This window comes from Tauraco erythrolophus, chromosome 1 (assembly GCF_009769465.1).
Source record: "Tauraco erythrolophus isolate bTauEry1 chromosome 1, bTauEry1.pri, whole genome shotgun sequence".
Classification (NCBI taxonomy): Eukaryota; Metazoa; Chordata; class Aves; order Musophagiformes; family Musophagidae; genus Tauraco; species Tauraco erythrolophus.
Window position 1 is genome coordinate 136,252,028 of NC_141465.1, and position 24,121 is coordinate 136,276,148.

Here is a 24,121-nt window from a genome sequence, read left to right on the forward strand (position 1 = left end):
GTCCTTTTTGGATGAGGCCTTTTCCTTTGGGCTGCAAACCAGCGGCACTGGGGCTGGGAGAATTGCCCTAAACCCCCCAAAAAGGCGAGGGAGCCCCCACCCTGCTGCGCTCAGACCCCATAGGGGCGGTTTATTGGAAGCATCACCAAGGAACAACAGGAATCGCCGCATCTCCCAGCCCACCATCGGTCCCACCTGCCCACACCACTCGCCTCATTCCCACCGCTCCCAGGAAGCGATGCTCTTCCCAGCTGGAAAAAAAAAATCCCTATCAACGTTTTTTTCTTCCTCCCTAAACTCCTCCCTGGAACCCTCCGTTCTCCCACGTTTCTCCGCAAACGGCGTCGTTTCTCCTTCCGTCCCGGGGGTCCGCGTCGGGCTGTGGCCGTGCGGCGTCACCGCTCCCCCGCCGCTTCAGCAATTAATATAATTTACTCCTGTGTCCCGCCGGCGCCGGCGAGAGGGGCTGGGATGGGGGGGTCAGGACTGGGCCGGCCGCGCCAGCGCCGCGGCACGCTGCAGCTGCTCGTAGGAGATGAACATCACCACGTTCCAGGAGCCCAGGCGCAGGAACGAGGGAACGAACCTGCGCTGGGAAGAGCAGCGCTGGAGGGACCATCCCTGTGGGATGTCCCCAAAGACCTGCTGGGTGCCCCGGTGCTGGCATGCCCGGTTACGCCGCGGAGCAGGTGCCAGTGCACATCGTTGCACCGAGTTGGTTGGTGCTCAGCAGGGACACGTTCCCCGGACTCACCCCTTGTAGAAGCCGGCGGGGCCGTCCTGCATGAGCAGGGCAAGGAGGCAGCTGAGCGCGTTGCGGTACTGCCCGGGGCTGGCGTTCATGTACCGCGTCTTCACCACGTCCACCGGCGATGCCACCACCGTGGCGCAGAAGCCGGCTCCAAAGGCGGCCACGAAGTGGCAGGGGACGTTGTCTGCGGGGCAGAGCCGGGGGTTGAGGGTCGCGGGGACGGGGGGCGGCGGCGGCGGCGGTGGCGTTCCCCCCAACCCATCCTCACCTGTCATCAGCTGTGCCCGCAGCAGCGCGTCCTTAACGAGGTCGTAGGTGACGAGCTCCCCGCAGTTGACGATGGCGTTGCGGGCGATGTTGGGCAGCGTCCCTGTGCGGGAGGGTGGTGGTCACGGCCCCTCCTGGAGCATCCCGCCCTGCCGTCCCTGTCCTGCTTCCCAATACCATGCCTACCCCCATCCCCATCCCCGTCCCCGCTCCCCATCCCCATCCGCCCCTACCTCTCCAGAGCCCGCGGACGCCCTCCTCCCTGGCGATGGTTCGGTAGGCATCCACGGTGCCGCTGTACCGACGGGCGCCATCCGGCAGCGCCCCGTTGGCCTGGAACCGTACCTTGACCACGTCGGTGGGCTGGGCGCACGTCACCCGCCACCGCCCCCGTGGTGCAGCCCGCCAGCACCCGCGCCGCCAGCCCTGTGCCTGGAGAGGGCAGGTGCTGGGACCCCCGGCCCCGTGGGGAGCCCCGGCTGTGTGGGGACCCCGGGGTGAGTGGCCTGGGGGGGGCTGAAGCTTGGGGAGGGTGTTGTGCACCCCGGGGTGGGTTGTTCACCCCAGGGGGGTTTCCCACTGGGGAGGGTCATGCATCGGGACGGGGTCCGGCAGTCGGCGTCCCCGCCGTCCCCACACTCACTCTCGGCACCCTTCGGGGTGTAGAGCTGCTTCACGGAGTCGTAGAGCCCGATGCGGATGGAGGCGAAGCTCATCTGCCGCTGCAGCCCGGCCGCCAGCCCGCTGTAAAGGCTGCGGGGTCCCTCCGTCCTCACCATGGTGCTCAGCGTTCCCAAAACGCCCCGGTACTCCACGGTGCCGGTGTGCCGGGGGATCCGCACCTCGCCTTGGATCTGCGGGATGTCGCCTGCATCACCCTGCCCTCTGCCTCCCCGAAATGCCGCCCGCTCTGGGGTGGAGCTGGTGCTGGGGGTGCCCGTCGTTGGGGGGTGCTCCTTCTGCCCGTGGGATTTTTTGGGGGGGCGAGGGGGGCAGCGGATCGTACCTGCAGCCGCACTTTGGCAGTGTCCAGGGGGAAGGTGCAGAGGTCGGCGATGCAGGCAGCCGTCCCGGCGCTGACGAACTTCACGGCGGCCGTCGGGGGCATCTCGAGGGGCTTCAGACCCACCATCGTGGCAGAGGGGCTGGAAGGAAAGGGGGGGGGTGTTTGACGGGGCTCCAAGCAGGTGTCTGGTTTTGGGACGAAGGCGACGATGTGCTGTGGTGGCTCCCGCTGCTTCAGACAACCCTGAAAGCCAAATCCTGCCCTATTTCCTCGCCTGCAGCCCTGGGGAAACTGAGGCACAGGGCTTCCTCGTTGAGACCAGATCCAGCATGGAATTCACCACTGCCCACCCTGCCCTATCCCACCCCGGCCAAAACGGGGGTGCTCAGTGACAGTGTCTCGGTGAAAGCGCTGCCCGGGGCTGGGGCCCCCCAGGACCTCACCGTAGGGACCTCAACGCCGCGTCCCGGCTCCTGCCTTACACCCCTCTCCGTGCAGCCATTGCCCTGAGCGCCGGATCCTTGGCCCCCTCCTTATATAGCACCCGAGAGGACATTCCAGCCGCCACGGGGATCGAGTGACGGCGAAACCCAGTTCCCCCAGTGGCATTTGGCCAAGGAGAGTGGGGCCGCCCAGCACCGGTGCCAGGGTGGCTGTTTCAGCCCTCTGCTCATCCCGCAGGGCTCGGGCACGGACCACCAGCACCCATTGGAGCAAAGCTTTGAGGCAGCAGCACCTCCCAACATGGTCCTGCCCCTTTGGTGGCCGCTGGGACCTCCGGGATGGAAAAATCCTTTGGATTTTTAGCCTTGATGTGCTCTGGGGAGGACGAGATGCAGAAAACACTTACCCGAGCCTTTAAAAGCGAGCGGTTCGGAGGCAGAGCAGCACGGAGCGCTCCCGCCGCAGGGCAGGTCGGACAGCTTTGCCCCTGGCATGGACCACGCGGCTGGAATTCATCCCTGGCAGCTGCCGAGCTTGTTTACCGGCGGGATTTCCTCCGCACGGGGGAACATGCCCCTCGAGCTCACATGGAGCAGCCCAAGGGCAGGGTGAATCCTTCCCGTGCCCGTGCTCCGCGTGACGAAAACCAGGATGCTCTTGGAGTGTGGCTACGTGCTGGGTCCGTGCCCGCCGCGGAGGCACTGCCGGCAGGAATGGGGCTCAGGACAAGGCTGGAGGTCAAGGGTGGGGCAACAGCTGAAGAAAATCCCTTTTTTCCCCTCCAGTTCCGTAAAACTCTGCCTGTCGAGCACTACAGGCACAGACCCCGAGGGACACGCTGGCGGAAGACCGCACATCCCTGTCGACGTGCAGAAAGACTCCGATGCGAGGGGAATTTTGAGCCGGTTTGACACCCCGGAGCCACCTTTGCTCCATCGGGGCGCTCCGGGCAGGAGCCCTCTCCAGTTGGCAGCCGTCGTGTTTTCCTGCCCGGCTGGACCGTGCTCTGCCGTGACCCAACCACAGGAGGAAGCAGCTGTTTATCTCACACCCAAAATACAACTCACGAGTCAACATTGGCACCTCCTCCGTGCCCGTGTTCCCAACCCGGCTCGTGTCCCGCCTGGGTATTTTTTGGGATGCGACCTGGATCGCCGCTGTCCTCGCAGGGGCACACGCGCTCCGGGGACACTCGGCACCTTCGGCTCCCAACGCTCACCCAGCAATGCCAGGGAGAGGGGATGCGTTCGCGGGGCAGAGGATCGGGGCTGCCGAGGCCATGAGTGCCAGTGGGCAGGAGGTCCAGCTCCGGGCAGCTGCCAGGAGGCTCGGAGCCGTGCAGGCAGCGGGCATGGGCAGGGCAGGGCAGAATTTATGGCTAGAGTCCAGCTCCCCGGCACGGGCAAGTTGTGTTGGCAGGGAATTATGCACTGAACATTTCCCTCGTGAAAACCAACACTGCGGCAACGGGAGGAAAAAGGGACGCTGGCACTTTGGTTCCTTAAATCCTGGATTCGAAGGGGAGCTCGGATCAATTTGGAATATCCGCTCGCCTCCGAGCTCCGACTCGCTCCGGGCGGGCTGCGATATTCAATTACTTTGCAAAGCCGTGACCTTTACGCGTGCCCCCAGCTCCACCACCATCTTCCAGGAAGGATTCCGACGACGTCCTGTCGCTGGAGGCTCCCGGGGGAAGGAGTCCCGTCCACCTGTTAACGACGGGCTCCTGACCTGGCCGCGGGACACTTCGCACCAGACAAGAAGAAACCAGGAGAGTTTTATTGGAACACAAACACGGGAGAGCAGTACAAAAATAACGCCGCTGGGTTGGCACCGACGTCCGTTATCCAAAAGGGACCCAGCGTAAAAATGTACAAAAAATAATTTAGAATATAAAAATTCCACGTTTCTAGTGAACCCCCCCCCCATCAGTGTTTTACAGGATCCTTGGCCTGTGTTTACACAAGCACCTTGGGCACATCCGTTCCTCCAGAATCGGCAAATTACGCTTCCCACCCAGCTTCCCTCCGCCGGCACGGAGGCAAGTGCTCTGCTCGCCGCCGGGATGGCGAATCTCTAACGTCCTCCATCCTTTGGCTGAAGAAAAAGGAGCTGTCTCGGAACGGGATGCTTTGTGTTTACTCCAAAAAAGGTTAATTAGAGAAATTTCACATGAATAAATCCAAGAAATTGGAGACGTGAAGACCAGATAACTGCTCTTGGGTGAGCCTCATCGGGGACCTGCCCTTGCAAGACACACGGTCTCTCAGCTCCCCTTGGTTGCCCACCAGGCTTCGAGTCCCTCTAATGAGATACCAATTAGGCTAATTAAAAATCAGAGCCTGAAATCTACGGCTTCCATCTCCTCTTCCCTGGAGAACCTGGCGTTTGCCGATGCATCAGGCATGACCCACGGCCCAGGAAGCAACCGCTGCCAACAGCCTCTTGCCAACGTTACTCCTTCTTGGACAGCTGAGCGGAGAAGATCTTGGCGATCCTTTTGGTTTCCTCTTCCGACAGCTGGGCCGTGGGCCTGGGACGAGGTGGCCTTCGGTACGGGATGGCGCCCGGCACGGCTCCGCTCCTGCTCTGCGGAGAGAAGGAACGAGACGTCAGAGCCCTCCCGGCGCTGCCCCGCGCCCGCTTTCCGACCGCGACAGCCCACGGGGTCCTGCAGCGTGCGACCAGTTGGGTGCACAGGAAAACACCCTCGTGATGGGTTTTCTGTCGCTCACCGCTTCTCCCCGGAGGGGTTTTACTCTTGTTCCGCACGCCGAGAGGCAACTGTTTGGAAAAAAAACCACTTGTTTGTTCCAACTTGGCAAAAGAATTCAGGATGGTGAAATCCCTGTGAAATCCCTGTCGGATGCTGCAATGTTGTTCTTCCTCAGCGCTGCAGAAAGCAAAAGCCAAAATTCAAAAGGTCCAAACCACACGGTTCGGCTCTGGCAAGCGAGCTCTGGATTTGGGAATGTCCACCCTCAGCCAAAGGCGTCTTCTCCGAGTTACGCCGGTGTATTCACCGGGCTCCGCCTCTCCGGAATTTTGTTTTCAATTATTATTTTATTTTTAATTTGCAGAACCCAAAACCTAAAGCACTTTGCAAAGCTCCCACCCAACAAATCCAAGCCTGACAAACGAAAGCAGCCAGTCCCAAGTTCCCTGCAGGAACCCCTACGCAGCAGCCCACGAGATGGAGAAACCACCATCGCCCCCCGGTCCCCCGCGCCCTCCCAGCAGTCGGGCTTTCTCCCAGCTGTTGCAGCAGCACTGAAGATGGACGTTTTCAGTGTCCAAAGAAATTCCTCCCCAACCAGTTCGGAGCCACGTCATGCCCATGAAGCCCCCAGAGAGGAGAGATCCAGCTCCAGCTGCCTTTAGAGGCTGAAGCGGCGCTGTTTTCGGACACGCTGCTCAGTAGCCGTGGGGCCAGGAAGGCCTCCGGGAGAGCAGGGTTTGACTCGGGAAGCTGAGATGGTGGTCTGGCATCTTGCCTACATAGCCAGGCTGCTTCTGCGTCCCAGCCGGGCTCCGCCTCGCTGGGCACCGGTGTGGTGGAAAGGGCTCCTAAGGTGATCAGCTCAGGGGTGCCAGGATCCTGTTCCTGGGCACTCTCCGCTTTGGCGTGCCTGAAAAATGGGTTTTTTAGGAATAAGTGGGTTTCAGAGATCTCTTGTGTTCGGTTTCCTGTGCTTTACAGGCTCAGATGATGGATGCGTGGAGCATCAGCCCCGGTGACCATCATCTTCATCGCTGGTGAAGACCCTGATGGGAAAACAGTCTGCAGATAAAAACACCACACCCTGATCGGCACATCCTGGGTGTCCCTGTGTTTGCCAGAGCCAGGGCAAAGCACAAGAGGCTAACTGAAAGCTAATTCATCAGCTACAACTTCTGCTGGAGCGGGGCCAGAGGAGGCCACGGAGATGATGCGAGGGCTGGAGCACCTCTGCTCTGGAGACAGGCTGGGAGAGTTGGGGCTGTTCAGCCTGGAGAAGAGAAGGCTCCGGGGAGACCTTCCAGCACCTCCCAGTGCCTAAAGGGGCTACAGGAAAGCTGGAGAGGGGCTTTGGACAAGGGTGTGTAGTGACAGGACACGGGGCAATGGCTTTAAACTGAAAGAGGGGAGATTTCGATGGGATCTAAGGAAGAAATTCTTCCCTCTGAGGGTGGTGAGGCACTGGCACAGGTTGCCCAGAGAAGTTGTGGCTGCCCCATCCCTGGCAGTGTTCAAGGCCAGGTTGGATGGGGCTTTGGGCACCCTGGTGTAGTGGAGGGTGTCCCTGCCTATGGCAGGGGGGTTGGAACTGGATGATTTTGAAGGTCCCTTCCAACCCAAACCATTCTGTCATTCCATGACTACGACCTGAGCACAAGCAGCACCTCTCCCGCGTTTCTCCCTCTGAGCCAACGCAGTCACAGACTCTGAGCACCTGACGCTCAGCCACGACGCTCACACGTTTCATCAGAAAGACGCAAGAGGAAAGAGGACTTCTGCACAGCAGATCACACTTCACTTTTTGCTTTTTATGGACATGGCAGTGACATGGCAGGACACTTAAACCAGCTGAGGATTATCTAATTTTGTGTGCCAGGGATTGGAGTATGTTAGCATCTTATAGGTCTTGGGGGGATGGCTTATTATCAAGGTCAAGGAATATCTGGTAACTGAGGCAGAGAACGTTTCAGCCCCGTGGTGCAGCAAGTCTGACTGCCAGTTTTGTTTGTGTCGTGATGAAGGAGTGAAAACAGAGCTGTGTCAATAGCCTAGAAACTATCCTGGGAGTGACCTTGCACCTACTTCTGCCTTCTGGACAGGAAAAGGTTTATATCAAATCCTGGATCACAGCCAGCAACTCCGAAACGGCCGTGAAGAATACAGCCACCTTCTTTTTCCGACTGTGAAAACGAAGGAGAAGGTCAGCATTTCTGTTCAGCAGTTTAGGAGGACAAATTTAGTGGGGAAAAGCCTTAAGTCCGTTTTCTGGGTAAGCTGAGTAAAGAAAAAGAAGAGCTTTAGCGGCTGCGACTGAAATGGGAGAAGAGAATGAAGAAACATCACAGCCAAGAAAGGATGGTGGGGCCACCGGTGGCCATCAGCATTTTTAGAACAGACGAAAGCCTGTTGCTCTGAATCTGCCTAAGCCTGTCTTATAGATGTGTTACTTCTCATTTCCTCTGGAAGGTAAATCTATGTCTATACAAATATTAATTATTCTGAGCAAAACTGGTTTTCCTGTAAGTTTCTTGTCTTTTTGGAATATTCATAGAGGTGAGGAAAAAAAAAATCAAGATATTTTAATGAAAAGTTGATTAACTCTCCAATTTTTTAAATACTTCCTCCTGCCTCCCCAAAATTCCACCTCTGTTACCAGTAGACTGGGCCAACTCTGAAAGGCAGCAAACCTTTAATATGGGTTTCCCAGCCAGCATCTCATCGGAATCACATTTAAACGTTTTCACTCTAGGATACGATCGCCCCAAACCCTCATCGAATCAATGCTGCAGTGCCCTCTGTGTGAAACAACACGCCCAGAAAGATTCCATTTTTGCCCTGAAAAATCAGAAATAGTATATAAAATAATATGGAACATACAAATGCAGTAAAGGCAAAGAGGGAGGAGAAGGGAGGCCAAAGGCAAGAGTCAGAAATAGGATTTGGATCTGGAATAGGGTCTGGGCCACCTACACAATGGCTCCGACTCGTTTACAAAATAGTTGTAGCTTTACAGTAGATACGTGTTGGATGCTGTTAAATTTAGCCATGAACTTGGATAATTTTGCCTAAGTTGTATCAGGAACTGCCTGGAAAAGGGCTGAGAGGAGAAAAGTGCGGAGCCGCTGAAAAGCAGCAGCAGTCGAACCAGGACAGCGGGTGGTCGGTGTGGGAGAGGAGAGCTGGGAAGGACCTCAGGAACTGGAAGCCTGAGTTGGATGTAATGGAGAAAAAAGGTCAGAAATGTTTAGATTTTGTGAGGTTCTGCAAAACTCAGGTCTCCAGAAGGTGACCACAGCATCCAGGCTGCTGCAGCACCTTCTCAGATCCCCACGTCCTTGCAGCACGAGCAGAGATGCCCCTACGAGCCTGGACGTCTACTTTGGACACGGGTGTGTAGTGGCAGGACACGGGGCAATGGCTTTAAACTGGAAGAGGGGAGATTTCGATGGGATCTAAGGAAGAAATTCTTCCCTCTGAGGGTGCTGAGGCACTGGCACAGGTTGCCCAGAGAAGCTGTGGCTGCCCCATCCCTGGAAGTGTTCAAGGCCAGGTTGGATGGGGCTTTGGGCAACCTGGTGTAGTGGAGGGTGTCCCTGCCCATGGCAGGGGGGTTGGAACTGGATGGTCTTTGAGGTCCCTTCCAACCCAAACTGTTCCATGACTCTGTGATTTCTTTTGTCTCAAAACGCTGCCGGCTCCTTTGACGTGACTGCCTGTTTCACCTTCTCGCCGTTCCTTCACCGGATTGCGTAGGGAGACAGGGAAAGCAGGGAGTCAGGCAAGGCAGGGAGAGGTGGCAGGAACACCGGGGACGCCAGGAGAGAGGTGTGCCAGCTGCCACGCGAAGCCAGAGGGGACTGCTGATCTCCAGCCCAGAACAGCTCGGATCCCAGAACAGCTCGGATCCCAGACCAGCTCGGATTTCAGCCCCGCTGCCACTCGGCGTTTGCTGAACGTTGCAGAAACCAAACAAACCCAGATTTAGAAACCAACGTTCTCGAGGCTGATTAAGAACAAAGCCAGGAGAAAGCAGTTCTCCTGAGCTGCGTTTTACCGTCGGCATACACGGAAAACTCGTCGTTCTTCCAACAGAGCGTCCGACGCCGGGTGCGCAGCACCGGGCACGGCCGAGTCCTGTCTCAACACACCCCTACAAGTGCTGCAGCGAAGGATCAGCTGCAGCTAGTCCTGGAATTAAGCTGGTTTCAGGTCAGCTACACCCAAACAGTGCCTTGCTAATGTTCTCCCTAATTATTAATCACATTTGGAAGCGCATTTCTAGCTACTGAATTAGCAGTGCAGGGAGAGGGAGCTCCGAGTAACGCTGGCACTAATGTTAAGCCACAGGTTTGAGTGATGATTTGCAGGCTCCCAGAAAGACACGGTGCTTCTGCAAGAAGAACTGGAGCTAACTCTGCAGAGAAAGCAAAACTTAGCGAGGGAACATGAGCATGGAAGGGGATATCAGCGATGGACAGAAGGGAACAAGGACATTCCAAAAGAGAAACGCATCTGAGATTCTGCTTTTGATTTCGTCCCAAACATTTAGGCACAGCAGGAGAAGTGTAACGAGCGCTAAGGCACGCTGCAGTCTGGGTGCTATGAGAAAGACAGACCTTAGGATTCTTGGAGCGTACCCCACCTGGAATACTGCGTTCAGCTCTGGGGTCCCCAGCACAAGAAGGACATGGAGCTGCTGGAGTGGGGCCAGAGGAGGCCACGGAGATGATGCGAGGGCTGGAGCACCTCTGCTCTGGAGACAGGCTGGGAGAGTTGGGGCTGTTCAGCCTGGAGAAGAGAAGGCTCCGGGGAGACCTTCCAGCACCTTCCAGTGCCTAAAGGGGCTACAGGAAAGCTGGAGAGGGGCTTTGGACAAGGGTGTGCAGTGACAGGACACGGAGCAATGGCTTTAAACTGGAAGAGGGGAGATTTCGATGGGATCTGAGGAAGAAATTCTTCCCTCTGAGGGTGGTGAGGCACTGGCACAGGTTGCCCAGAGAAGCTGTGGCTGCCCCATCCCTGGCAGTGTTCCAGGCCAGGTTGGATGGGGCTTTGGGCAACCTGGTGTAGTGGAAGGTGTCCCTGCCCATGGCAGGGGGGTTGGAACTGGATGATCTTTGAGGTCCCTTCCAACCCAAACCATTCTGTGATTCTATGCCCAAGACTCCTCTGATAGAGGTCTCCACTTTCATCAGGCACAAAGAAGTGTGGAATGAGCTCCGGCCACTTCCACGGACCCCAAAGGAGGAGAACAGCAACGTTCACTATTGTCTGCAGACAAACCAGTTAACACAAATGCCTAAGTAGCACCGATGATGCAGCCACCAGTGCTGAAAATTACTCTCAGAGAGAGGAGAGGTATCAGAGAGATTCTCCCTGACTTGATCTGGAGGCCACCTCCTCCAACCCGAGCGTTGGCAGGCCAAAGGAGAAGTACTTTTGTTCCTGCTTTAAGGAACAGGCTCCATTAAACCGAGACAATCCCGGAAAGGATGTCGCATACTTACTGTCAGGGCTGAGGATGGATGAGAAGAAATGCTGAGCAGTCTCATGGAGGCTTCCATCTGCTGGGGTGGAAGGAAGAAGTTGGGAATAACAACAGGATCAGATCTGAGCAGAGCTGGTAAGGAACAACCTTTGGCAGCGTGTAGTTGCACAGAGCTCCACAGGAGCTGCAGGTGTGGAATGAGTCTCATTAATTTTAATTAATATTCTATCGTTCTGAACACTTGGTTCTCCAACCTGGCCTCACAGAGCATGTGACACCACCTTGCTTGACCCTCACATATTTGTAGAGTACTTCATCCTGCAAAAATTGCAACACAACTTACTGAAATTAGAGACTTGGGGTTGTTCAGGCTGGAGAAGGCTCCAGGGAAACCTTCCAGCACCTTCCAGTACCTAAAGAGGGCCTACAAGAAAGCTGGAGAGAGGCTTTTGTCAAGGAAGTGGAGTTATAGGACAAGGAACAATGGCTTTAAACTGGAAGAGGGAAGATTTCCATGAGATCTAAGGAAGAAATTCTTCCCTCTGAGGGTGGTGAGGCACTGGCACAGGTTTCCCAGAGAAGCTGTGGCTGCCCCATCCCTGGCAGTGTTCCAGGCCAGGTTGGATGAGGCTTTGGGCAACCTGGTGTAGTGGAAGGTGTCCCTGCCCATGGCAGGGGGGTTGGAACTGGATGGTCTTTGAGGTCCCTTCCAACCCAAACCATCCTATGATTCTATGAAACTGAATGTGAGATTTGGGATCCATGCAAGAAACATGGGAAAGCATTTTAAAAGCAAATTAAATTATGTTTCTTTCAATACAGAAGAAACACAAGAGCTATAATAGATGGAGAAAAACAACACAGGGAAAAAATGCAGGGAGACCCGTTGAAACTACCCAAAATGAAATAACTCTCAGGGATCACAGAATATATTGGTTAAAAAATGTAAGGAAGTTATCGCTACGTTGTGGGAAACACGATGTAACAGAGTCCCCCAACACCTTCCCAGGTCACCAATCCTAGACTCATTTTACAGGGAAGAGTTCCACACAGGGAATTTCTCTTTCCTGAGGCCTGTGAGATTCTAACCAAGAAAGAGGACTCGTTCCTTGAATGCAATACGTGTTCAGGAAAAGAGAAAAGAAGGATACAAAGCAATTTTCGTTGTGACAGACTGTTGTGACTCTTCCAGTGGGTCTTCACTACTGCCATCAGATAAGCTTTGGCTCTTTCCTTCGGAGCCTGCTTGGGCTGATACACTCTTCACACAGTTCTCATCGGAACCACTTTCTTCCTCATCTTGACGATCTTCGTTGACATCCTCGCCGTCTTCCTCCTCCTCTCTTTCTGTGCTTTTTGGATTGGTCAAACCAACATCTGGTGGAAATTCCAGTAGTTCTTCAGAGGCTGCACGAAACTCCACGTTTTGCTCTACTGGTTTAGCGTTAAATGCTCTATCCCAGTCACAATTTCCATTTTCTACAGGGTCACTGGCTGTTTGATGCACTTCTGACAAATGAGTGGGCTGGAACAGCTCCTTCTCAATTGTTTCTGTGCCACTGTTCAAACTTGGAAAGCCTTCTGCTACTGCCCAAGGACTGCTCTCGTCTGCGTGGAGGCTAACACACGGGCTAAAGGTGGTGAGCACACTATGGTTGTCACCTTGTAGCGTGCTGGAGAAGGTGCTGCTCCGTCTGCTGTTTCCTCTTTGCAAACAGTCTATATCCACCGAGTGCTGATCTTCAGGCCCCAAGTCTGTGGGCTGCTGGTCAGCACCCAGCTCCACTTCAGACAGCACACTGGACCAGGGACTAGTTTTGTCCGTTACGGTCGTTATTTCATTAAGAGTTCGTGGTTCTATAACATCTTCTTCGTATTCTCCTTCGCTGTGTGGCTGGAGAGCAAAAGCACCTTCATCTTCCTGGACGTGGTCCACTGGCAAAGGATGCTCGTCTTCAGGGACAGCTTGGTCTAGAAACTCGTGCAACATGTGTCTCTCAAACACAGATCTCCCGAAAGAGCAGGGCTGCTGCGTATCGCTGCAAACGCTGGGTGAGCCCAGCTCAAGTTGGCCTTGACATGCTCCAGTTCTGGCTTCTTCGTCCTTCTGGTTGGGTCTGTGTGTAGCACTTGGCTTTCTGCTGCTCTCTTGATGCACGTTCGAAGATTCTTTATTATTTTTAGTGATAGTCTGTAAGTCTGATTGACAGAAAACAGCATCAGTAAATGGACAGAGCAATGATTCACCTTTTATCTGATTTATTTGGGGTTTTTTGCAGAAAATCATATGTGTGTGAACGCTTAGAAGCTAAACATGCAGAGCTTTGTCAAACACTCTGCTGATGGGATCACATTCTGCTCTCTTTACCATTGACAAGGCCAGGAGAAGGACAGAAACGCTATGGAAAAAAGATGAAATTACTGAGAAATAACTAAAAATATCTACATCAATGTAAAGAAAAAAATGGACAGTGAAAATACTCTAATATACAGAGTACCCCTAAAGGAAACAGAAAAAATACCTGTTGCTTGGAGTGGCTGAAAACAGTTTGGACAGTTCAGATCACATGGGAAGAAGAAAGGAATAAATCCAGACTGAAAAGATGGATAATCTAGCCATCTTTTCCTCTCATAGCTTCCCCAGTTTTATGCAGGGGCCCAGCAGACACAGTTGCTACTGATACTCTCCAGTTCTCAGTTCAATTTAGCAACTCAAATCAAATGACAGACGATTGTTAATTAAATATTTGTAAAACAGAAATTCTCTCAAGACTATTTGCTCAGTTGTGGTGGTAAAATTGCAAAGTCTGAAAACAAAGAGCTGCCTGTGCTCCTAACACAGGCTCTCACAAAAGGTGATTGGATTAGGAGTCTAAAGATTAATCAAATCTATGCAATCCTGAAAATCTCTGGGGATTTTACGAATCCTTTAGAAAGCCACAATCACCTATTTTTGGTTCCTAGTTAGCAGATCCTGCTCGTTTCTCGCATTCTTTGAGAAATTAGTTCACCAGTAGTAAGTTAAATGGCAAACGATCGCTACTCCGAGGCAAGAGCAAAAGTCTTGCTGTAGGGTAATGGTGGAGGACTTTTGGAAAAGAAGAAGGAAGAGTTTGAGACAGATTGTAGAGGAGACCATGTAACCAAGCAGGAAAAACAAATAAAGATGAGAAGGGAAGCAAAAAGAGCAAAATTCTGGAGAAGAAAAAAAAAAAGAGAAGATCAAGGTGGTGACGAGAAGAATGGCAAGTTGTGGTGTAACAGAAATGTGCCCTTCAACTCCAGCTCCTGGCAGCGCTGCCTCCCCGCAGGTAGCCAGAGGCAGAAGCAGCACAGAGTCACTTCTCGACCGGCAGCGCTCCGAGCCACAGTTCATTCCCTACTCCGATCAATTATTTTAAAAACACCAGCACGGATTTGGTTTCCTCAAGGGGGCCTACAGGAAAGATGGGGAGAGGCTGTTCAGGAGGGCCAGTTGTGATAGGACAAGGGGTAATGGTTTTAAAATAGAGGGAGGTAGATTCAGATTGGATATTAGGAAAAAATTTTTTACCGTGAGAGTTGTAGAACACTGGAACAGGTTGCCCAGAGAGGTGGTGGATGCTCCATCCCTGGAGACGTTCAAGGCCAGGTTGGACGAGGCCCTGAGCAACCTGATCTAGTTGGAGATATCCCTGTTCCTTGCAGGGGGGTTGGACTAGATGACCTTTGAAGGTCCCTTCCAGCCCTAACCATTCTATGATTCTATGATTCCTCGCCGTCTTGCTGCTCACAGCACCTCTCTGGCACGAGACGAGAGCAGCACGAAGGGTTAACACTGAATTAGCTGCAACCAGTGAGCAGGAGGGTGCCCAGAGCTGTCGGGAATGCCAGGAGAGTGAAAAAACCCCCATCTGGAAACGAGGTGTACAAAGAGATACGGGCTCCTTCCCTGTTCCGCCGCACTCCGTGCTCATTAAGGATGGCATTCTGCGTCCGCCAGCACTAACGGGAGGGAAAATTAATTGCACCGATGCCTCTAAATGGGGAAATCAAGAGGAGCGTGGCCAGCAGGTCAAGGGAGGTGATTCTCCCCCTCTACTCTGCCCTCGTGAGACCTCACTTGGAGTATTGCGTCCAGTTCTGGAGTCCCCAACATAAGAAGGACATGGACCAGTTGGAGAGGGTCCAGAGGAGGGCCACGAAGATGATAAGAGGGCTGGAGCACCTTTCCTATGAGGACAGGCTGAAAGAGTTGGGGCTGTTCAGCCTGGAGAAGAGGAGGCTCCGGGGTGACCTTATAGCGGTCTTCCAGTACCTCAAGGGGGCCTACAAGAAAGATGGGGAGAGGCTGTTCAGGAGGGCCAGTTGTGATAGGACAAGGGGTAATGGTTTTAAAATAGAGGGAGGTAGATTCAGGTTGGATATTAGGAAAAAATTTTTTACCATGAGAGTTGTAGAACACTGGAACAGGTTGCCCAGAGAGGTGGTGGATGCTCCATCCCTGGAGACGTTCAAGGCCCGGTTGGATGAGGCCCCGAGCAACCTGATCTAGTTGGAGATATCCCTGTTCCTTGCAGGGGGGTTGGACTAGATGACCTTTGAAGGTCCCTTCCAGCCCTAACCATTCTATGATTCTATGATTCCTCGCCGTCTTGCTGCTCACAGCACCTCTCTGGCACGAGACGAGAGCAGCACGAAGGGTTAACACTGAATTAGCTGCAACCAGTGAGCAGGAGGGTGCCCAGGGCCGTCGGGAATGCCAGGAGAGTGAAAAAAACCCCATCTGGAAACGAGGTGTACAAAGAGATACGGGCTCCTTCCCTGTTCCACCGCACTCCATGCTCATTAAGGATGGCATTCTGCGTCCGCCAGCACTAACGGGAGGGAAAATTAATTGCACCGATGCCTCTAAATGGGGAAGTGGATGGAATGTGATCAACAGAACAGAAGCTGCTTACTAGGAGCCCAAACAGCCTCATTTTAGCTATCCACTGTAGGGCATAAATTTCATCTAAAACAGGGATACGCCAATTCCTCTTAGCGAAGAGCCACAGACAGCTCAGTACCATTCCGTGGATTGCTTTTCCGCAGGATTCCCTTTTTCTACCGAACAGACACTGAAATTTAAGTTGAATTTTGGTTGTCTGAGAGGGCCTTAACTCCCACCTAACCATCCCTCTGAACGTTTCACTTCAACACTGCCGTCACTGATGGGAGTTCGAAATCTCTCCGAAGCGTTCTCCCAACGGACCAACGCCAGGAACTGGAACCAATTATGTAAGGAACTGGAAGATACTTTAAGGCAGCTTCTGACAAAAGAAGTCCAAACCAAGTGGCAACTCACCGTTGATTAGGCTGCTGACCTGAGACACCAACTGACTTGATTTTTCCAAAAGATGGTGTGCGTTGGGATCCACTTCTCTGCTCATCAAGCTCCGGTGGTGGCTCTCCTGCTCCTCATGACTTGGTTTGGACGTGCTACCGTGGCTGAAGTCAGGAAAAGACCCGGTCAGCTTCTGACTGAAGTATCTTTGAACCTCATCCAGCTCACTCAAGTTTTTTCTGTAAGCAGTGGTGGGAAATTTGGTAAGAGAACAAAAAGCCTGTGGTAGATTGGTTCTGTTTGAAGCGTTCCAGACAACAGCAGGTAAATATGCAAATGCAAAATTAAAGGTTAGCATCGAAAAATAAATCAGCAGTCAAGTGCTGACGTTGCTCTGTCTAAGCAAGAGGATAACACTCAAGAACAAATACCAAATTAGCCACGAAAATTAGGCTGGAAGGTAAAAAATTTTAAGAGCTAGTTTTAAACTTCCTTAATCAAAGGAGCGGGATAGAAGTCACAAAGGCAAGAATATTCATTGGCTTTAGGACTGAGCTTGATGAAAATCTGAGGATTTCTACCTGCTAAAGATCTAAGGATTTTATGATATATAGCTTGGGGTAGCAGGAATGACTCAGTTTCTTTCATTCCTATATTCCTACAGACAAAAAAAATCTAAAATTTATCTCTGATTTAAATCTAGACTCTAGTCAAAAGAAAAGTGCTTCTAGTAAGGAGAGAGGCATCCTGTTGGGAAAGGCCATCCTGCTGTGAAAATGATTATGGGCTTGTTCTCGTGTGAGTGAAAACATCTCAGAGGACTATTGGCCTAATAGCGTGTGTTGTGTTACGGATGTGCGAAGATGGATAAAGCAAAGTGTTTGGTCCAGATCTGACACCACCACCGTGGCTGTCAGAGGCTCACAGCATTGCCAGGGCCTCAGTCCTAATGCAGGTTGGCCCCCGTGTTCCTGCTTTTCCAGTGTCTGACACCCCACTGACACCTTTTAATCACAGAATCATGGAACGGTTTGGGTTGGAAGGGACCTCAAAGGTCATCCAGTTCCAACCCCCTGCCATGGGCAGGGACACCTTCCACTACACCAGGTCGCCCAAAGCCTCATCCAACCTGGCCTGGAACACTGCCAGGGATGGGGCAGCCACAGCTCCTCTGGGCAACCTGTGCCAGTGCCTCACCACCCTCAGAGGGAAGAATTTCTTCCTCAGATCCCATCGAAATCTCCCCTCTTCCAGTTTAAAGCCATTGCCCCGTGTCCTGTCACTACACACCCTTGTCCAAAGCCCCTCTCCAGCTTTCCTGTAGCCCCTTTAGGTACTGGAAGTACCCTAATCCATCATTGTATATTTTAACTTTCATTTCCTTCTGAAATTCGATGCAAGAATTCTTCGGTTTCCAGCTCTGCTTTGCAAACCCAGGGCTCTGCAGCACCTTGTTGGCCACAGCTCTGCTTTACCTGAGAGCAGTGAGAAGCGAAGCGCGTGACGACAGCGACAGCGCGTCCATCTTTGCCGCCCGGTGCGCGTTCCCCTCCGCCTGCTGCAGGGACTCGTGGAACCTGCGCACGTTCTGCATGTGCTCCTCGTGACGAGGCCTGTGTGCTCCAGGGAGACTAATCCTGCTAGAAACAGGCCTGTTTGACAACAGAAAACAGGCTGAAATCTCTAATTGTGAGAAGTCTGGCAAGAAAGAACATCCAACATCTTTAAACGCATTAAAGAGCCACCGACGGATGAAACTAGCTCGTTGAGAGTCATAGAATCACGGAATGGTTTGGGTTGGAAGGGACCTCAAAGACCATCCAGTTCCAACCCCCCTGCCATGGGCAGGGACACCTTCCACTACACCAGGTTGCCCAAAGCCTCAACCTTGATATAATCTTTCAGTTCAAAAATAGGGAAAGACCTTTGACAAGGCATGTTATTTTTTTCAGTAGAACAAATAGGCTTTAGATAGGTACATTTCTGAGCCCTGAAAATGACCAGATGCTGGATAGCCAGGTGACTTACCGCTCTCGAGTAGGAACACTGACTTCCTTTGACAAGGTATTTTTCTGCTTGGAAAAGCCTGTAGCATTATTGGGAAATGCTGGAAAGCTGGGCTTCACCTAGAATGAAGAACACTGCACATGAACTTTCCACAGCAAGAAAATAGAGAAATTAAAGTAGTATCTTGCTGAGCCAACAAATAAAACTTCAGTTTTCTAAATAGCTTTAAATTTTCAAAGGATTTTCCAGCACTGAGCCAAAGTACCATTTCACAACACTTATTTCAGTTTGGTAACTCCTCCCACGCTACTGAAGAGTAAACTGATGAAAAGTAGGGTATAGGGGCTCCATTACACATGTGTATCACACCCCAGTCTAACCAGAAAGTCTAGATAACAAAAAAAGAAACAAGAAATGACAAATCTTCCAGAAAAACAGAATTCTGCCAAATTAGAAACTTTCTAACCAACAAAAGGCTGAATTTACAGTCTTTCTGGGGCACCAGCTGCCACCCAAAGCAGCAAACAGAGCCAGACATCCAAACCTACAGAATATTCTCCTAACAACGAAACCCCTCGACGTCCACAAAGAAGCAACAGAGTGACAGAATTCACTGGAGCTGTTCCTGCCCTAGGTTTGAATGGGAGTAACTGGAGTTGGCCTGCAGCTGCCACGGAAACACAGAGCAGAACTGTTAAACAAGGAATGAAGTGTTTCTGACACGTTTACACAGACTGACCCACTGCAGTACTGGGAATCAGGAGGGCCAGTTGTGATAGGACAAGGGGTAATGGTTTTAAAATAGAGGGAGGTAGATTCAGGTTGGATATTAGGAAAAAATTTTTTACCATGAGAGTTGTAGAACACTGGAACAGGTTGCCCAGAGAGGTGGTGGATGCTCCATCCCTGGAGACGTTCAAGGCCAGGTTGGACGAGGCCCTGAGCAACCTGATCTAGTTGGAGATATCCCTGTTCCTTGCAGGGGGGTTGGACTAGATGACCTTTGAAGGTCCCTTCCAGCCCTAACCATTCTATGATTCTATGAATCTGCTCATTGCTTCAGAAACCCACCGAGTCAGTGCTGATTACTGGGAATCTAATCAGATACGCACCGGGGAGGAAACTGAAGTACATCCCAAAGAACCTGGTGGCTGGGTCCGGATCCTTGCCTGCCTTTCCTCTTTGAGGTTATTTAGGTTTTGAAGAGGGGAAACTGCCACTTTGATCTGCCCTCGGCACTGCCCGCTGAAGTCCGTAATATTGTACCACCCGCACACCACTTGGAAGCCAGAGAGAAGAGGAGAAAGGTCCACTGATGCAAATCCTATCACTCGCTCACTCTCTGGGGAAGAAGAATATAAAGAACGTATTAATTTAAACTGCATCACACAAAATATTTTCAAGAATGCGAAAAATCAGTCAGTTATACAGCCCTTGTAGACTTTACAGGGAAAGAAATCTTATAAAGCCAAAAAAAACAGTTTCAAAGCTGACAGCTTCCAAGAGGTAAAGAGCAAGTAGAGTGGAACAAAAAAAAAGCGGAGGAAAGTTTGCTGGTGACACCAAGCTGTGTGGTGTTTGTGGACACGCTGGAGGGAAGGGATGGCATCCAGAGGGACCTGGACAGGCTGGAGAGGTGGGCCTGTAAGAACCTCATGAAGTTCAACAAGGCCAAGGGCAAGGTCCTGCATGTGGGTCGGGGCAATCCCAAGCACAAATCCAGGCTGGGTGGAGAATGGATGGAGAGCAGCCCTGAGGAGAAGGACTTGGGGGTGCTGGTGGATGAGAAGCTCACCATGAGCCGGCACCGTGCGCTGGCAGCCCAGAAAGCCAACCGTGTCCTGGGCTGCATCCAGAGCAGCGTGGGCAGCAGGGCGAGGGAGGGGATTCTGCCCCTCTGCTCTGCTGTCCTGAGACCCCCCTGCAGTGCTGCCTTCAGCTCTGGGGTCCCCAGCACAAGAAGGACATGGAGCTGCTGGAGCGGGTCCAGAGGAGCCAACGGAGATGATGCGAGGGCTGGAGCACCTCTGCTCTGGAGACAGGCTGGGAGAGTTGGGGCTGTTCAGCCTGGAGAAGAGAAGGCTCCGGGGAGACCTTCCAGCACCTTCCAGTGCCTAAAGGGGCTACAGGAAAGCTGGAGAGGGGCTTTGGACAAGCGTGTGTAGTGACAGGACACGGGGCAATGGCTTTAAACTGAAAGAGGGGAGATTTCGATGGGATCTAAGGAAGAAATTTTTCCCTCTGAGGGTGCTGAGGTACTGGCACAGGTTGCCCAGAGAAGCTGTGGCTGCCCCATCCCTGGCAGTGTTCCAGGCCAGGTTGGATGGGGCTTTGGGCAACCTGGTGTAGTGGAAGGTGTCCCTGCCCATGGCAGGGGGGTTGGAACTGGATGACCTTTGAGGTCCCTTCCAACCCAAACCATTCTGTGATTCTATGAAATAGAAAATAGAGTTTAAGACAAAAGAAACAAGACTTAGACATTGGTTGTTAACAAGCTTCAGCGTTGAGACCCCTATGGCGTGTGATTGAGAAGAAGGAAAAATTGGTTCCAACAATTAGACCAGCTTCCTCCCTACAGATTTGCCAAAACAGTTATTGCAGCTGTTGGTAACCTGAACACCTACACTGGCAGGAATTCACAGCAGGATGAGGCCCTCGTGCAGGTGTTAAGAAAGGATGTGGAGGTTACGTGTCCTATGCAATACTTTATCTGAAGAACTAGTTAAACAAAGATTTTAATCCTTGCTTATAAAAATATAATAATATATTTACATAATAAAGGGAAAAATACTCAGCTTGAAAATGGGCTAGAAATAAGAGACAATGAGAGACTTGAAAAAATGAACCTGGAGTCCAATCCAGAATCGCATCCTCACTTTAGAACCCCTTGTTTCTTCCCTTTTCACTTTGCCAAAACTTTCCAAAAAAATGCTGATTTGTCATTACACTGTTGCATTTTTTGTGTCTTTTCTGTCTGGAAAATTTATCTGAAGTGCAGAACAAACAAGTCTATCCAAGAAGAGGATATTATTTGGATTACTTTAGCAGTTACCTTCAGCTAAAAACGTCCCTGCAGAGAAAATGAAAGACCAGGGCAGGGACAGGGATTGGCAGGAGAATCAATGTGTACACGGAATATTCTGTATAATCCAGAGAAAGGCTGAATTGCACAAGTTTACTTCTGAAGCAAGAAATCAGTCAGCTGAACTTTAATGTGAAAAGAAAGAAAAAACCCCAGTAATTTAAAGATCACATTCTAGCAGATTTAACTGAAGAACCAGAGCTGTGTTCCCAACAACAAACACACAGATTTTTGCCTTTTCTTGGGCCAATTAAACACTGGAGGATCTGGGCCAGCAACAAAACAAGCAAACACCACCTTGAACTCTTAGCAGCATCTTTTCTCATTTAACAATAAAAGCAGGTTCAGTAAAAATGCTTACAAAAAGCTTTTATGTTGGTAGGTTTGAAACCCGAGGCCTTCAGCTGTCCCAGTGAATCCTGATATTGGATACAGGAGCAATTTTGAAACATGTGAAAGACAGTAAAGAACATCCCTTTGCTACGAAAATCCAGTCTCTAAAATACCATCAAATTCAAAATGGAAAGAATACAAAGGAACCAAGCCTTGCCAGATGATTCATGGGGAAGAGGAGGATGCTGAGGGGCAGGAAATCAATGGGTATTTATCTTCAGCATTCTTCTAGCGCAAGGTAAAAACTGCAGTTTTAAATAAAATATATAAATTTTAAATCAATTATATTTATGCAGGAAAGACACTCCTCTCAATACCGCACTGCAAACTTTACCTGCTTTATGCCACACTTTGAAGACCAAGGTTTGCTGTGGATCCAGCAGAAGTTCTTTGGATAACCTGTGAAGAAGAAAATCGTAATTTGTTATGCAAAGTAGGAAAAAGAGCAAATACAGTAAAATGCCTCCGAAGATTCAATGCCATTGTATCTATCCAGACAAATCAGTTTTCTCCTGGAATGACTGGGGGAGAACACCACAACAAAACCCAAAACGACTGAGCCCTCAAAAGCATGACAATCTTTACATGGTTTGGGCTTTTGCTTATTCAATGTGTATTTCCCTCTCCCCACTCCTGCTGTAAATTTAAAAGATGGGACAATGAAACCCCGAAGAAATGGAAATGCAGTTTATCTCACGACTCAGCAACACAGGGAAAGCAAAGCACTGAGGTTACGGGTGAAAGCTGTAACACTGAAGTTGATTTCTGGGGGAAAAAAAAAACAAACCTTGAGAATTGAAGTGTCAAATGTAGAACAGCTTGTAAGCTGCTCGAAGCAATTCAGGTACGACTGAGCGTAAGCGACCTCTGAAACAAAACTTTCAAACTTCAGCTATCAGAGTCTGTCAATGCCTTAATCTTTATATTACTCTCTACATCTAATATATATATATTTTTATAATCTTTTTATTAGTTTATATTATTATATCATGAGGATGGAGCCAGGCTCTTCTCAGTGGCATCCAAGGACAGGACAAGGGGAAATGGATCTAAGCTGGAACATCGGAGGTTCTGCTTAAACGTGAGGAAGAACTTCTTCCCAGTAAGGGGAACAGAACACTGGAACAGGCTGTCCAGAGAGGTTGTGGAGTCTCCTTCTCTGGAGATGTTCCAAACCCACCTGGACGTGTTCTGGTGGGATCTGATCTAGGTGGTCCTGCTCCAGCAGGGGGATTGGACAGATGATCCTTTGAGGTCCCTTCCAATCCCTGACATTCTGGGATTCTGTGTGATTACAAATTCCCTAAAGCCAAACACCCAACTCAGCAGTCTGGCAGAAAAGCCCACTCCTGTGCAGGCACTGGTATATATCTGGACGTGTTTTTTGATGGACAAAATAAATTCAGTATGCTTTCCCGCTGCCTGTAACAGACTTGTCCCACTTGGTTTAGAAAACAGCTTTGGCTACTGCTTTCAAATTAATTTAAAATCATAGAATCACAGAATGGTTTGGGTTGGAAGGGACCTCAAAGGTCATCCAGTTCCAACCCCCCTGCCATGGGCAGGGACACCTTCCACTACACCAGGTTGCCCAAAGCCCCATCCAACCTGGCCTTGAACACTGCCAGGGATGGGGCAGCCACAGCTTCTCTGGGCAACCTGTTCAAAATCTGGTATGGAAACACTGGGGAATCCACAAACACAGGTTTATTCCTGATAATTACCATGTATGACTTGATCTGCTGAGGTTCCTTGGAGTGGTGGATTCATCTGCTCTAATTTAGGCACAGATATCTCAGTCCCAGCTATGTTCCTTACACTATTTTGGCAGTCACTGGAGAGAAATAGACAGCTTCAGGGAATTTCAGCTTCAGCCCCCTAAGCTGTGTGTCTAACACAGGTCAAGTGACCCATCGTGTGGAGGTGCTGCGTCTCTCCAGTGACTGCAGAGGAAGCCAAGGCTGAACAGCCTACAAATACTTGAGAAGGGATGGTGGGGAGGTGGGGGAAGGGCTCTTTACAATAGTGTTGGGTGATAGAACAAGAGGAAATGGGTATAAGCTTAGTCAGGGCAGATTCAGGTTGGATGTTAGGAAGTATTTCTTCTCTGAAAGGGTTGTCAGCCACTGGAATAGGCTGCCCAGGGAGGTGGTTGAGTCCCCATCCCTGGATGTGTTTAAGAATAGGGTGGATGATCTACTTAGCGATATGGTTTAATGGGGATTAGGGACGGTTGGACTCGATGATCTCTAAGGTCTTTTCCAACCTAGAAATCTATGAAAAACAGCTCTGAGCTGGAAACCTGACTTCCACATATTTCCAGTTACAGTGGGTGAATCCAAACTCAGAGCTCTGGTCCTGAATGAGGGTGTAATTTCTAAGTGTGAAACAAAGTAAAACATAAAAAAAAAAGTGAATAAATTGGATCGAGTCTTAATGTTCCCCAGAGTCCTTCAGCAATTAGCAGCCCTTTCCTCTAGACGGGGAAACTGCAGATGAGTGGAAACAGACTGACTCACCCGAGGTCTTAAGCCAAAACTCAATGTAGCCAAGGTCCAGTGCAGGTCAAACTGCCCTTCCTCAAGTGTTCCAGGCCAGGTTGGATGGGGCTTTGGGCAACCTGGTGTAGTGGAGGGTGTCCCTGCCCATGGCAGGGGGG

General features: G+C 51.2%; 2 protein-coding genes across 2 annotated transcripts in view; both read right to left on the bottom strand.

Annotated features, from left to right (window-relative positions):
* Nucleotides 1-480: 480 nt before the first annotated feature.
* Nucleotides 481-2,150, bottom strand: LOC147529501 (putative mitochondrial transporter UCP3). Its single transcript, XM_086622408.1, is given in 7 exon segments — nucleotides 481-586; nucleotides 755-935; nucleotides 1,020-1,121; nucleotides 1,252-1,396; nucleotides 1,398-1,450; nucleotides 1,662-1,872; nucleotides 2,025-2,150. Coding segments are annotated over 7 exon segments (924 nt in total).
* A 2,094-nt stretch (nucleotides 2,151-4,244) lies between these two features.
* The window catches only part of C2CD3 (C2 domain containing 3 centriole elongation regulator), a 61,683-nt gene continuing 41,806 nt past the window's right edge, over nucleotides 4,245-24,121 (bottom strand). Inside the window, exons 26-33 of the mRNA XM_086622417.1 lie at nucleotides 21,797-21,861; nucleotides 19,112-19,329; nucleotides 18,009-18,106; nucleotides 17,456-17,632; nucleotides 16,002-16,219; nucleotides 11,827-12,874; nucleotides 10,695-10,797; nucleotides 4,245-5,057 (exon numbers count right to left, since the gene is read on the bottom strand). Of these exons, the coding sequence (XP_086478543.1) occupies nucleotides 4,923-5,057; nucleotides 10,695-10,797; nucleotides 11,827-12,874; nucleotides 16,002-16,219; nucleotides 17,456-17,632; nucleotides 18,009-18,106; nucleotides 19,112-19,329; nucleotides 21,797-21,861 (2,062 nt within the window). The 3' untranslated portion in view covers nucleotides 4,245-4,922. The remainder of the gene's footprint in view (nucleotides 5,058-10,694; nucleotides 10,798-11,826; nucleotides 12,875-16,001; nucleotides 16,220-17,455; nucleotides 17,633-18,008; nucleotides 18,107-19,111; nucleotides 19,330-21,796; nucleotides 21,862-24,121) is intronic.